This window comes from Rhododendron vialii, chromosome 3a, assembly GCF_030253575.1.
Source record: "Rhododendron vialii isolate Sample 1 chromosome 3a, ASM3025357v1".
Taxonomy (NCBI): Eukaryota; Viridiplantae; Streptophyta; class Magnoliopsida; order Ericales; family Ericaceae; genus Rhododendron; species Rhododendron vialii.
The window spans coordinates 9222250-9235941 of record NC_080559.1 but is presented as its reverse complement, the minus strand read 5'-3'; the positions used below and the strand labels follow the sequence as shown (position 1 = coordinate 9235941).

Here is a 13692-nt window from a genome sequence, read left to right as displayed (position 1 = left end):
TTACAGTCTCGTTCTATATTCTCACTCACGCATGCAAATTATGTGACTTAAAGTCAGTGTCGCCCTTAATTTCTTTACTAATATCCAAGCATTTTGGTCAGAATTATAGTAGGCTTCTTTCCTAGCTCCAAGCACGTTATGGGGTCTAAAGCAACCCATTTCCAATACCCAAAAGGCAAAAGATAAGTATTAATTAAGTACATGATCAACTACAACCTCCCCACTACAACAAAGCTATCCATCATTTTCAGCCGACCACCAACCGCACCACTCTCTCTCTCTCTCTCTCTCTCTCTCTCTCTCTCTCTCTCTCTCTCTCTCGTATTAGAAGGTATGTGTTGAGGATTCTCTCTCCCTCCCTCTTCCTTTGCTTCAACATTGAGTGGTTGGTGCGTTAGGATTCTCTATCTTTTAAAGTTATTTTCATAGTTTGGGTATTCGAACTAACTTATGTGTATCTCAATTAATTTTGCAAGTTCGATTCTACTATCCACTTGTAGGAGCCCAATTAAAATCGGAGAAAAAGTCCGTATAACCTGACTCTATTTTTTGAGAGTTAACTAGTGCATTGCACCCTTTTTTTGGTACGGAAGGAAGGGAAGCCAAGTCCTTATAAAATATGGCACTCGAATCAATTATAGAACGGTTATAACAAACCATACATTTTTTTTTGTTGTAGGTCATAGAATAATTTCAGATTCTACTTCTCGTAAGTTGAGATAATATTAAAATGGTGGTTGGTATTTGATTCTTATTTCTTACCTGTTTTTTTAAAAGCACTATAGGCTATATATATCATGAGTGATATTGTAAAATCTAACCTACTTAAGAGTTGATAACGAAACCTTATTATTTATTATTTACTTTGGGTGATTAACTTTTTTCAATTCTTTCCTTTTTGATAAGTTGCAAGCTTCAATTTGGACGAAACATTATAATATAAACCTTTTTTCTCCTGGATTTGAATTTCTTTTATGTGTAATTAGATGATAGAGACTTGATCAGATAGGGATGATAAACGACCAAACGATCTGAGAAGGTGGTTGATTAGGCCTGGTTTGAAAATTTAACGAGCTTAAAAATTATGTTTGAGCTTACCTTATTTATGAGACGAGCTAGCCGATGTCAAATGAGCTTTAATCAAGCTAAACATGAGCCGTCTTAGTAGTTAGTAGCTTGATGTTTTTATACATCATTAGTCAAACGAGCCGAATAATAGTTTGTTTGAGTTTGATTTGAAAACTTAACGCTCGAGCTTCAAAAAGATATTCAAGCTTCATTTGTTTATGTGACGAACAACTCTTGAAGAAGCTTTTAACGAACTCAAGTAACTCATTTGGTTTATTGGCTTATTTTCGTCTTTATTCAAAAAAAATTAGATTTTGATCGTAATTTATTAATTTTTAGATTCCTATCGTCATGACAAAACAATAATCCTCAAAAAATGGACAAAAAACTAATAAATATAAAAAAAATTTAAAAAAAATTAAAAAAATAAGTCAAATAACTTATTTAGCCGAATGAGCACTTCGGTTGATTTGGCCGCCCTAACTTGAGATGTAGGCCATCCATGTACTAAGGCACCGGAAGCCTTATCATTTGCTAAAGTGGTGCTGCTGCCGCCCAATCCAAGGGATATATTCTGATTTCTATCTTGGCACTCCTCACTTGTCAATCAGAAAGTCTAGGCTTACCGCAAACGTGTGGGACTCACTTTGGGTCCCACAAAAATACATAAAAAAATATTTATAAATTTTAAAAATATTATTTTATGGAGTTCTATATAATAAAAAAAGGGCTAAAAAAAGAATATCGGTAATTTTTTTTTTTGTTGTCAATCACTATTGCTTGTCGATAAATCCATGCATGTTTCCTTATGCGTTCATTAAATAAAGAAAACATGTGAAAAAGCTAAAAAATATTGGTATTGTTTTTAATTGTGTAAAATTCTTATAAATTAATCCTATGTCGGTCCCAATTCCCATGACTTCCTAAGAATAATTAATTCAACCATTGATTTCCTATTGCCCTAAGGGCTCGTTTGGATGCCACACTATGAAGGAGTATTGTCCAACTCCCTCTTTTAATCCGTGGGGCCGGTTCTATAACATGGTTTGAGAAGACAAAATCGGGGAATTTGATAATACCCCCTCCTCCATAACCCTCCCTAATACCCCCTGAGGGGGGCTTACATATAGATAGGGTTTGAGCCGGCATTGTGGAATCCCCCCTCCTAATATTCTCTCTCTTTCATTTCAACTACAAAATAACATTATCTCTCATTTCATCCATCAGCCAAATCAAGTATTATTTAATCATTCTGTCACATCAATGTGGGCCAACCCTTCTTACATAATATCTCCTACTATCCAATTCCTCTTTTTTACATAATACCTCTTAGGCCCCGTTTCAGAACACCTTCTTAAAAAATAAGTACTTATTTTACATTTTTAAACTTAAAAATAATGTAAACGAAAAATAATTTTTTAATTTTTTTTGCACCGTATTAAAAATCTCAATGAGATCTATCAAACAAGATCCATATTGATAGAAAAATAATTTGCGTAAGCACATGATTTTTGAACTTGAAATTGCCTTCTTAAAAAATAAATACTTATTTTCCTTTCCGAAACGGGGCTTTAATCTAATCCCGCATCCAATCGAGCCTTAAGCTAATTATTCTACACGTGGAAGAATAATCATGAAGACAATCCCCAACGACAGAGAACCTAAAACCACCTCCACAATCATAGGTTCTCAATTTTTTTGAAGTCAAAAGCACGTCACTAGCTATTTTAAGCCATTCCCCTTCCGAAGTTCTAAACCCACACTCCTCTCTCTCTCTCTCTCTCTCTCTCTCTCTCTCTCTCTCTCTCTCTCTCTCTCTCTCTCAAAATGCTGGGAAAGAAAATGGGGTCTGTCAAGAAACTAGCCAAGAAAGTGAGGGTAATGGGGGGTTCACGTGATCATGAGCCAACGTACCACGAGTGTTTGCTAAGGGATGATCACCAATGGGAGGAAGGCTCGGGGACGTCGGCCGCCACCCCGACGGGGTTTTTGGCGGTGTACGTGGGGGAGGAGCGGCGGCGGTTCGTGGTGCCGACGGGGTACTTGACGCACCCTCTGTTCAAGATGCTGTTAGAGAAGGCGTACGATGAGTTTGGGTTTGAGCAGAGGAATGGGCTGGTGGTGCCTTGCAGTGTCAACGCTTTTCAAGAGGTGGTGAGTGCTGTTGAATGCTGTCATGGGAGGTTTGACTTTGGGAAGCTGGTTGAAGAGTTCATTTAGAGAGAGAAAACTTGAAGGAAGCTTGATTGAGAGTTTTTCATTTTGATCATCTTTCAGTGAGAGAATTATGGCTCCTTCAAATGAAGTAGAGATCAATCGTATTGTACATATTAGTTCAGTTCCAAAAGGTGGGGTATATTTCTTACCCTTTCCTTTCCAAATTAGTAAAAGTCTAAACAGTACTTCTTCCGTTTCATATTGAGAGTCCATTATGAAAAATCGTGTCATTTTTTAAATGAAAAAAATCAATTTTTCGTGTATAATTTTTTGAATTTTTTTGCACCAAATTAAAGTATAAATCGAGATTTTAAATACTGTGCAAAAAATTCAAAAAATTATGCACAAAAATAATTGATTTTTTTATTTCAAAAATGACAAAAGAGAGTATAGGACCCTCAATATGGAACAGATGGAGTAATATACTAGGTATCATGAGGTTTCAACTCGAATGAGGTCAACTCATATAGGGCTGGCTAAAGCCCAAGTTACATGGCTTTAAGCTCAAAAAAAAAAAATTGACAGATTTTTAGGTTCCCAAAATATATAGTAGTTTTATGTAGTATATAACCAAAAAAAAAAAAGCTCATCCAAAGATGAAATAAAGACCCAACACGAATTCAGTCAAAGCAAGATCCAAAAATACTCGGTGGCATATTTATAAATTGGAGAACTAAATGATCCATTTTTATCAGATAATTCATCTTACTAATTGGAATTAGGTTTTCTATAGTAAAGACCATTGACCAAGGAAGTTTTCGTTTTTCTTGGCAAAACAAAATTATTAATCGTTAAAAATAATTTACAATAAATATAACAGCTTGTCGTTCCGTGTCCGTATTTTTTTCGTGTCCGTGCTTTTATCATGCTTTTTTTTGTGCCCGTGATTTTACCTTCTTTTTTTTGGGCTCTTGTTTTTTCCTTACCATTGTCCGGCCAGTGCCATGTTTTTCAAAACAACACACCAACCATACTCACCTTGAGTGATTGACGACACGCTTTCTTCACTGACTTGATTCATTAATTTGGTTTGAAAAGAACACATACCAACATTTAGAGAGAAGGGTTCGGAGAAAGAGAGAGGGTTTGTTTCAGCGGTTGCCCCAACTAAATGCCTTAATCTTACTTCATTGGAATCTAAATATCTTCCTGTTTTTGGGTGCAAACGTGTACTAGAGCTTAACATAAAAAATCTAAATTTCTCATTTTCATAGAACAAGAGCTTTGAACTTTGAAGCCATTAAAAATCTGTGCATGCACGGTGCCAATACAGCAAGTGATAGATCACTTGTTCCGAATGCAGTTGGGATTTTTTCTTATTGGTCAGTGCTCTCTTATTTTGGGAAAAGTGATTTTTTTATCTTATGTTTGTCTTACAAATTTGTAAAAAAACCTCATTTTTTACTTTCGCTTTAGGCCTCCAAAAATTCAGGACCGGCCTACGTATAGGATTGTCCTGATTTTAATCTCAATTCCTGCTAATGGACTGTATGATTGGTTTCCCAAAGTTAGTCAATGTGCATATAAACTAGTCGGACCTTGAGTTGCGAAAATGTGCATATAAACTAGTCGGACCTTGAGTTGCGAAAACATATAATTTGCTCATTTTTTTGTACAGTTTTAAAATAATAACGTACCGGAGAAGCTTGAGCAAATTGGTATACTACTATACCATGTGTTGTAGCCGCGGTAAACAAAGGGACTTGATAGGACACATGATTGTCTTGGAAAGAGAATGGACGATTGAGATTCACATCAACACTATCCATTCTTTTTCTTAGACATTTTCATGTACCATAACATTTTCTGTATACAAACTACCACAAAATCAGCACCATAAATGCTTTTACTTGACAAAGCAATTACTACTATAATTATGGGTTCAAATTCTTTCTAGTCCAAAACCTGAACGGACCATCCAAATCTAAATCATACATTAATGTATTTCAGATTTGGACTGTCCGCCAATAAACGATCTAGAGCTTTTACTTGACAAAGCAATTACTACTATAATTATGGGTTAAAATTCTTTCTAGTCCAAAACCTGAACGGGACCATCCAAATCTAAATCATACATTAATATATTCCAAATTTGGACTGTCCGCCAATAAACAATCTAGATTTGGACTATCCCCTCCAATCCAAATTAAGGACCAGAGAGAATCCAATTCCTATATTAATTAACGGGGTTGGCATTTGGCAACTCTTTGATCTTCCAGGAACTTTATCCACTTTATTGGAACAACTAAACCATCGATTATAAGCAGGACATTGTTTTTTGCACTCATAAGAATTAGGAATGTTTGCATATTATACAAAACGCCCGAGAATTACGCAGGTGAACAATAGCTATAATGCACTTGCCTGATAGATAAAAATTCGAAATGAAAAGTTGGAAGAGAATACTTGATCAATTCTTAAACAAGAGACAGATAGAAAGAATTTTATTGAACGCTTAGAAATGTGAATGTTCCCATTAGAGAACATGTTCAACACCAGAAACTCATGAGAAGAAATTTAGCTTGCATGACTGTCCACAGAAGAACTAGCATCCACAAGAATCTTCTTCATATTCTCAGCCAACTCTTCCATCTGCTCCCTCGAATGCAACGGCGAGGGATAAACGCAAGCGCAATCCAATTCCCCATCTCGTATAGTGTGGAATAAAGCAATGGATGGCCCGACTCCATGCACCGAAGCGCACCCTATATAATCCCTCACTCCCAACTCCGTGTGGGTTTTGCTAGAATGGTCGATCACGGGGTCCTCAAACACCGAGATGAAGGAAGTTCTCAAGGACGACGAAGGAGTCAAGCCAGGGTTGTCAATGGCCTTGCACATGAGGAAGTTGATGTCTGCCATGTCTGAGAAATGCTTGTTGTTGTTCTTTGCATTTGAGAAGGACGTGTAAGTTCTGTTTGCCAGATCCCAGAGTTTTTCTTCCCCATTTATGTCGTGCGTGTTCAGGATCGCAGAGTGGTAAAACCCTGTATCATTCAGGCACAGCAATGTCACATAACTAAGTCTCTGTAAGATCACATCAAACAACATTTGGTTATCTTCTTTTTATAAGACATGTCTGGCTTTTATTCAATCAAAAATAGTTACCAATTGTCATTTGCTCAGAAGAAAGCCAAAAATGCCATGAAAATGGCAGGCTGCCTCATGATAACTCTGCCAAGTGTTACAACAATTTGAGCAATTATTGCGTCTAGATAAAAAACACTTGGCCAAATACAGAGCAAGTACAAGTATTAGGAGCTGACAAAAGACAAGTATATTTGGGGATGTGGTATTCTGAATCCCATCACTGTTAGTCTAATGACATTACTTGATCTTATAGGACTTTATATCCCTCGACAATTAGACCAGTCAAACTACCAGGATCATAGAGTTCCAAGGGAGCATCGCAAAGACTAAGCTCAAAGGAATTGAAAGGGGCTTGCACAAGTGATGTTGCACCATTTTTCTTTATACATTTCACCTGCTCATATACGACATGATTCGGATCTAATTGTAGCAACATGCTCTTGAAGTTAAACAACCTACCCTTTGTATGGCGATTACATCCTAGTTGGAAGCCAGCTCGTTTAATGCATCCTTCTGCTCTTCAGAGATTTTGCTTATTCAAGTGTTATTTTTTTTTTGAACATCACTTTATTAAGTGGTTGACCACTTCATCTTTACTTCGTCTTTCAAGAAAGGCAATCATTTAATAATTTGAGAGAAAAATTGGACCTACTTGCGTTACACTTAATAATTGACATTAAAAACAAATTTTCTGATAGATGGTACTCCGTAGTCTGCAGTATAACTTTAAGACCATAAATATTCCATTTTTTCCCAACACCTGTCAATTATCTGCCAAAGTGTTTCTATTTTGTGTTTGCGTTGGCAATAGTATCATTCAGATGAGTTTTCTTTTGCTATTTTGGGTCAGAAGGGTGGGCTGGGCTAATATTGGACCCGACACGCTGTTTTTCCCTAGATGTGTCACAGTGCATAGCCCAATATATATCTACCATGATGCGTAGCATAGTCATTCAGTTCCAATATCCAAGCATAATATTTATAGGACGCCCAAAAAAAAAAAAAAAAAAAATGTTGGAAAGTGACTGAGGAATAAGGACAAAGCCATACCTATATATCTACCATGATGCGTAGAATAGTCTTTCAGTTCCAATATCCAAGCATAATATTTATAGGACGCCCAAAAAAAAAAACTGTTGGAAAGTGACTGAGGGATGATCAGGGAATGAGGACAAAGCCATACCTATATCGTGGCTACTAAGCACCGGGTCAAGAATCGGACGGCAGTCGATGAGGGTTACAACTGCATACTTCTCCCATTGATCATCAGGAAGGTTTTTAGAGGAACGAGCTGCAATAAAGCCGGCGGCTGCTAATGCCCCGCATAGTCCAATACCTCTTGACTTGCAACCCTGCAAAAGAAAAAAAATACCATAGTGTAAGTGCCCAAGTTTCTGCAAGAGTATAGGGTGCTTGATGGGTACATGCAAGAATAAAACAATTAACAATAAAAATGAACAAATTGGGAAGAAATTTCGTGATCAACAGCAAAATACGAGTTGGGTAACAATAATGGTGCCTACAATTGTTACCCTCCACCAACCATGTCACTCAGGCAATGTTTTGGGTGAATTACATTGTCTAATGCTTTGTCCATAAGTTTTATTGTTTGAAAACATGTGAAGTGCCAAAATTAAAAAGAAAGCCTCCTCGTCCACTAGCAAAAGAGTTTAAACCTTGCCGAATATTGTAATAAGGGACTCAAAGCTGAATGCATTCAGTGGTTTCAAAATTAAGAGCATTTGGTGACCCACAAATACCGACCCCTTAAATCTGAAAAAAATTGACCCAAAATGTATCTGAGTTTTGAGTTAAGGATATATGAATGATAACAAGATGCTGTATATGCTTTGCTAAAATAACTGCCATAAAATTTAAACTTGGAGTTATAGTAACATATTTCAACTCTAGAAACTCAAAATTAAAACAATCAAGGCTTGATCAAGGGGCCCTCACTCTTTATACAATCAGAAACATGTTGGATTCAACATATGATGTGTTACATGTGTATTTGGACCAATTTGCTAGACTTGTTTGTTTTTCTCTGTTTGTGGTGGACTTTCTCTGGATCACCCAATCTTTAAAAAAAAAAAAAACAACCTTTGATTAGGACCCTCAGCCCCACATGCAAGTATACTGCCAGTGGGTAACCCAAAACCAGACAAAGAGTAACAATGACGGATAGGTGGATTAACTTGGCAGTTTTTCAATCGACTTGTTTCCTCTTTTCGTAAGGTATTGAAACTAATGACCACTCAAACCTAATATGATGGCGATTGGTAAAAAGCTTATGTTATGAATTCTCATTTTTTTTCCAAGCCCCTGGAACCCCCAAAAAGGTCTTAGACATCTCAGGTAAGGCCATGTTTGGATCAGGTCTTTTACATGTTTTCCTACTAGGCTTTTAGCTTCTTTACAAGCAACTTTTCCATTGAATTTGAATTTTTTTTTGTCTATCCTTCAATGCACTTTTATTTCACAAGGGAATATTGCTCAATGGGCCCACAGCAAGGCCTACCTAGATGATCTGAGATTCATCTTGTCGCACCCATAGAGCAAATCATCCTGTGCAAAATCAGGATGATTGGAAAACCATAACTACATGATCAGATCAGTTTTGTTTCCAAGAAGATGAACGGTCCTCTGTTGAAAACTGTACAAGCCACCCATTTTTCCGAAAGACAAATATGGTTCGTTCGCGCGGCTACAGTTATACGAATATACAATCATCCTAATAATCAGAAATCCTATTGGTACCGACGGTACCCATAGGGAAAATGCACCGACGGCCACCGGACGGCCGTCTCCGGTCACCGGACGGCCGATCCGAGCCGTCCAAAAATTTTAAAAAATAAAACCGAGTGGCCTTACGCGAGAATCAATGGCATCCGAGGTGTGTAGGGTACTTGATCCGAGTACCCCTTTTTCGTGTATATACACGTATATACAAATATACACGAAAAATGGGTGCTCGGATCAAGTATCCTACACACCTCGGATGCCATTGATTCTCGCGTAAGGCCACTCGGTTTTATTTTTTAAAATTTTTGGACGGCTCGGATCGGCCGTCCGGTGACTGGAGACGGCCGTCCGGTGGCCGTCGGTGCATTTTCCCTATGGGTACCGTCGGTACCCATAGCAGTACTCCCTAATAATGCCCATATGATATTTTTGACGAATATCAAAAATGAATTGGTTTGCGAGCATCGGTACGAGCTACGTGCAAGACCATTGCGAACAAAACAGTGTGGTCAACAATCCAACTCCTTTAGTGAGTATCTTCCTTTCCCCAAACTTCAATGCTAAAAGCAATTGGAAACTCAAATGCACCTGTAGCTTGGGTTCTGTTTGGATCAAGATTATTATTTTTAGCTTCTTTTTTTTTTTCAGAAATGTTACACACACAGCATAAGTGCACAGATTTTTTGTGGGGCCCACTACGGGTCCCACACAAATAATCCAAGCCGTTCATTAAATGTAAAACATTTTTTCAAGGGCCTCCACAAAAAATCAGCTTAATCCAACACCTATAAGTGCTCGATTCAATCATCTAACTTTTCATTATCCTGAAATTTGAATGAAAAGTTAAATGATTGAATCGAGCATCTATGAGTATCGGATTGAGCTGATTTTTCGCGGAGGCCCTTGAAAAAATGTTTTACATTTAATGAACGGCTCGGATTATTTGTGTGGGACCCGTAGTGGGCCCCACAAAAAATCTGTGTACAAAATCTGTGCACTTTTGCTATGTGTGTAGCATTGCTGAAAAACAATACTAAACCAATAAAACTGCTCCAAACAGAACCCAAGCCACAAGTGCTTTTTTTTTGGGAAATTTTTATAAATGGTCCCTCTAGTTTCCATGAATTTTCATTTTCGTCCCTCTAGTATCAATTGTGTTACTTTTAGTCCTATAATTTGCATTCTGTCTCAATTTCGTCCCTCTCACTTACGGCGTTAATGAAACAAACGGAATTGGAGGACAAAATTGTCATTTCTCCTCACAGAGGGACTAAATTGAGATTTCATGCAAACTAGAGGGACTATTTCTATAATTTTGTTTTTTACTTTTGTTTTTGTAAATAAATTTAAAATACATCATATATAATATATTTCTCATCTCATTTTATAGTGAATAATAAAATATATGTTGAAATTTTGTAAAGTTTTTATTATATACATCACAAAAAATATGAGAAAATTCAAAAAACAACCCTTATGTTAATTGTCTTGGTCTTGTATTTTTTTTTTCAATTGAATTTTCACTATCGTTATTTTTTTTGTCATAAGATTAAAACGAAAAAGTTGTTCAGTAGTATTTAGAAATTTTGTAATTGTGTTTAATTAAGCAATGAAACACTATTAAATATTAAGAGATCAAATACATTAAAATATGGGTATAAGTGTATTTATTTTTGGACTTACTCATAAGATCACTCATATAACAAATAAACACGGATTTTAAACATTTTTTTATTGGGTGAAAAAATAAGAAGATTATAAGAACATGATACAAAGACATTAGCTAAGGCGTTGATTTGTGCATTTTCTAATATTTTTGTAATGTGTAATGAAATATAAATTTTTCAATATAGTTTGATTACCCAATAAAAAATAATTCAGTTTTCAAATACATTTCTTATGGTCTTTTTTAATTTATTTGCAAAAAACAAAAGTAAAATGTAAAATTTTAAAAATAATCCCTCTGGTTTGCATAAAATTTCAATTTGGTCCCTCTGTGAGAGAAAATGACAATTTTGCCCTTCAATTCCGTTTGTTTCATGGACGGCGTCAGGGAGAAGGACGAAATTGAGATGGAATGAAAACTATAGGGTTAAAAATGATACAATTAATAGTAGAGGGACGAAAATGAGAACTCGTGCAAACTAGAGGGACCATTTTTAAAAATTTCCCTTTTTTTTTTGGGGGGTGGGCACAAAATTAATGGGATTAGTGAGTCAGATTACTACCGACTGAGATCCCTTGTCCGACCCCTCTCGGCCGTTGATCTCGCAAATCAACGGCTGAGATGGGCCGAGCATGTTTTGCTCCAAAATGACGTCGTCGTCGTTTTGAGAAAGAAGTGCTCAACCCATCTCAGCCGTTGATTTATGAGATCAACGGCCGAGAGGGGTGGGACAGGCGAGTCAAACATGGGATCCAGATTCGATTACTACTGGAGGTGTGGACACTATTCGACTACTATTCTATCAGCTGGGTCAAGACCACACAACACAAATGCTGCATGATTATTATTGGGTCAACAATTACTAAACTTAGCCCAAAATTTAAATTGCAAAATTTTCTGATTATAGTCATTGGCCACCTCGTACTGTTGAACCCGATGGGTTAACACACATGCTGTCCCGGCTAGAGGCTCCCCAATTTGGTCTTTATGCTAGTATCTCAATACTAATTCAAACCAAACAAAATTAAATATCCAAAAACTAGTAACTCACCGAAAGAACCCGACCCGTCTCATCCGCACCCATCCGCAGCCTCACGAACTGCGAACACCGGGGCGAACCGGCGTCCACGAAATCCAGATTCGAAAACCTAAACGAGTTCAACGAGTACCCCAGCATGTCCACCCCACGTGCCCAAAACGGCTTGTTCGCTTTCCCACTCGGCACACACTCCTCAATCCCCAAATTAACCTCCCCTTCCCCCTCTATCTCCCTCCCTACCCCTCCCCCCATCATCCCCATCAGTTCCCTCAGCACCGCCGCCGCCGCCGTCCTGTCGCACGCCGCCGTGTGAAGCCTCAGCATCAGGGCCCACTCCCCCTCGCTCAACCTATAAACCCTCACGAAAAACACGTCAACATTCACAGCATCTGCAGCGGAACCCGTGGCGTCGTCCTGCCACGGGTTTTGGTTCAGTTCGTGTTCGAGGATGAGGTGGAAGGTGGAAAGTTTATTGTTCGGGTTGCTGATGGTGTGGAGGATGCGGGCGGTGGAGGGAAGGTCGACGGGTTGGATGCGGAGGAGGGGAGGGGAGGGGGGAAGGGAGAAGGAGAAGGCGTGGGTGGTGGGGTTGAGGTGGAGGTGGGAGCGGAGGAGGGGATGGGTGGTTTGGAGGTTGCGGAGGGCGGTTTGGAGGAGAGAGAGGTCGGGTGGTTTGGAGAGGAGGAGGGCGAGGACGGTTATGCCGGTGCCGATGGGGACGGCCTTGCACCAGCTGTGCTCGGTGCCGCCGACGGGGCGGCCGGTGGGATGGGGTGGGGATGCGTCGGTGGGCTGCCCAGACATAGGAGAGAGAGGGGGGTTTTGGATTGTGGAAAGAGTGCATGCGACAAAAGCTTTGATGGTAACGGAGGAGGGAAAATTTCAAAATACCCCAGACCTTTACTCTAAATTTCAATCAGACTCCCAATTTTTTAAAACAAATCAATTTTACTCTCAACGTTATCTTTCGTTAGTTAAAATGCCCCCTTCCGTCCGAATGACTAATGGATTTCGTTAAAGGCTCTGTTAAATAGCGTCTCAATCGAATTTCGATAATTAGAGCCGCTCAATATGACCAGAACGTGATTTTAAGGGTATCCGTGATAAATCAGCAAAAAAAAATAATCGGGAAGATCTAAATAGTTTTTTTATTGAATACTGTAGTTCAATAAAAACTGCTCAAATCAAGCAATTTTCGATCATTTTTTTTGTTAATTTCTCTCAGGTATCTTTAAAATCACGTTCTAATCACTTTGAGCGGATTGAACAATCGAAATTCGATTGGGAGGATTGAACAATCGAAATTCGATTGGAAAAGGAGAGGCGCAGATCAATCCGGATTTGTTCAAGTCCGGACGTCTAGATTTTGCTTCGGTCCGCATCTCCCTTTTTCCGATCGAATTTCGATAATCCGAGCCGCTCAATGTGATTAGAAAGTGATTTTAAGACTTCTCGCGTGAAATCAAAAAAAAAAAGACTAGAAAGGGCTTGACTTGAGCAGTGTTTATTAAACTATTCAATAAAAAATTATTCAGATGAAGCCTTTCCTGGTCATTTTTTTTGCTGATTTTTTACGGACACCTTTAATATCACGTTCTGATCACATTTAGCGGCTCTGATTATCAAAATTCAATCTAGATGCAATTTAACGAAGCCTCTTAATGAAATATGTTAGTCATTCGGACGGAAATGAGTTTTGATTAACGGAAGATAACATTGAGAGTAAAATTGATTTTTTTAAAAGATTGGAAATCTAATTGAAATTTAGAATAAAGGTTGGGGGTATTTTGAATTTTTCCCAACGGAGGACGACAGTAACTTCTCGTGATGTCAGTCACGTGGGGTTTTTGGGGTTCAGCTCCAGTCCAGT

The 13692-nt window shown here is 38.2% G+C and overlaps 2 protein-coding genes across 2 annotated transcripts; one reads left to right on the top strand and one right to left on the bottom strand.

The window, feature by feature from the left end:
- The first annotated feature begins 2857 nt into the window (after positions 1 to 2857).
- LOC131318881 (auxin-induced protein 15A) lies at positions 2858 to 3450 on the top strand. The gene has a single exon (XM_058348904.1). It carries the CDS (start codon positions 2896 to 2898, stop codon positions 3286 to 3288), a length of 393 nt encoding a protein of 130 aa, XP_058204887.1. The 5' UTR covers positions 2858 to 2895; the 3' UTR covers positions 3289 to 3450.
- A 2249-nt stretch (positions 3451 to 5699) lies between these two features.
- LOC131318880 (uncharacterized) lies at positions 5700 to 12654 on the bottom strand. Its single transcript, XM_058348903.1, has 3 exons — positions 11835 to 12654; positions 7559 to 7727; positions 5700 to 6272 (listed from the first exon to the last, which is right to left on the bottom strand). The coding sequence occupies exons 1-3, from the start codon at positions 12624 to 12626 to the stop codon at positions 5803 to 5805; spliced, it is 1431 nt and encodes a 476-aa protein (XP_058204886.1). The 5' UTR covers positions 12627 to 12654; the 3' UTR covers positions 5700 to 5802.
- Positions 12655 to 13692: the final 1038 nt, after the last annotated feature.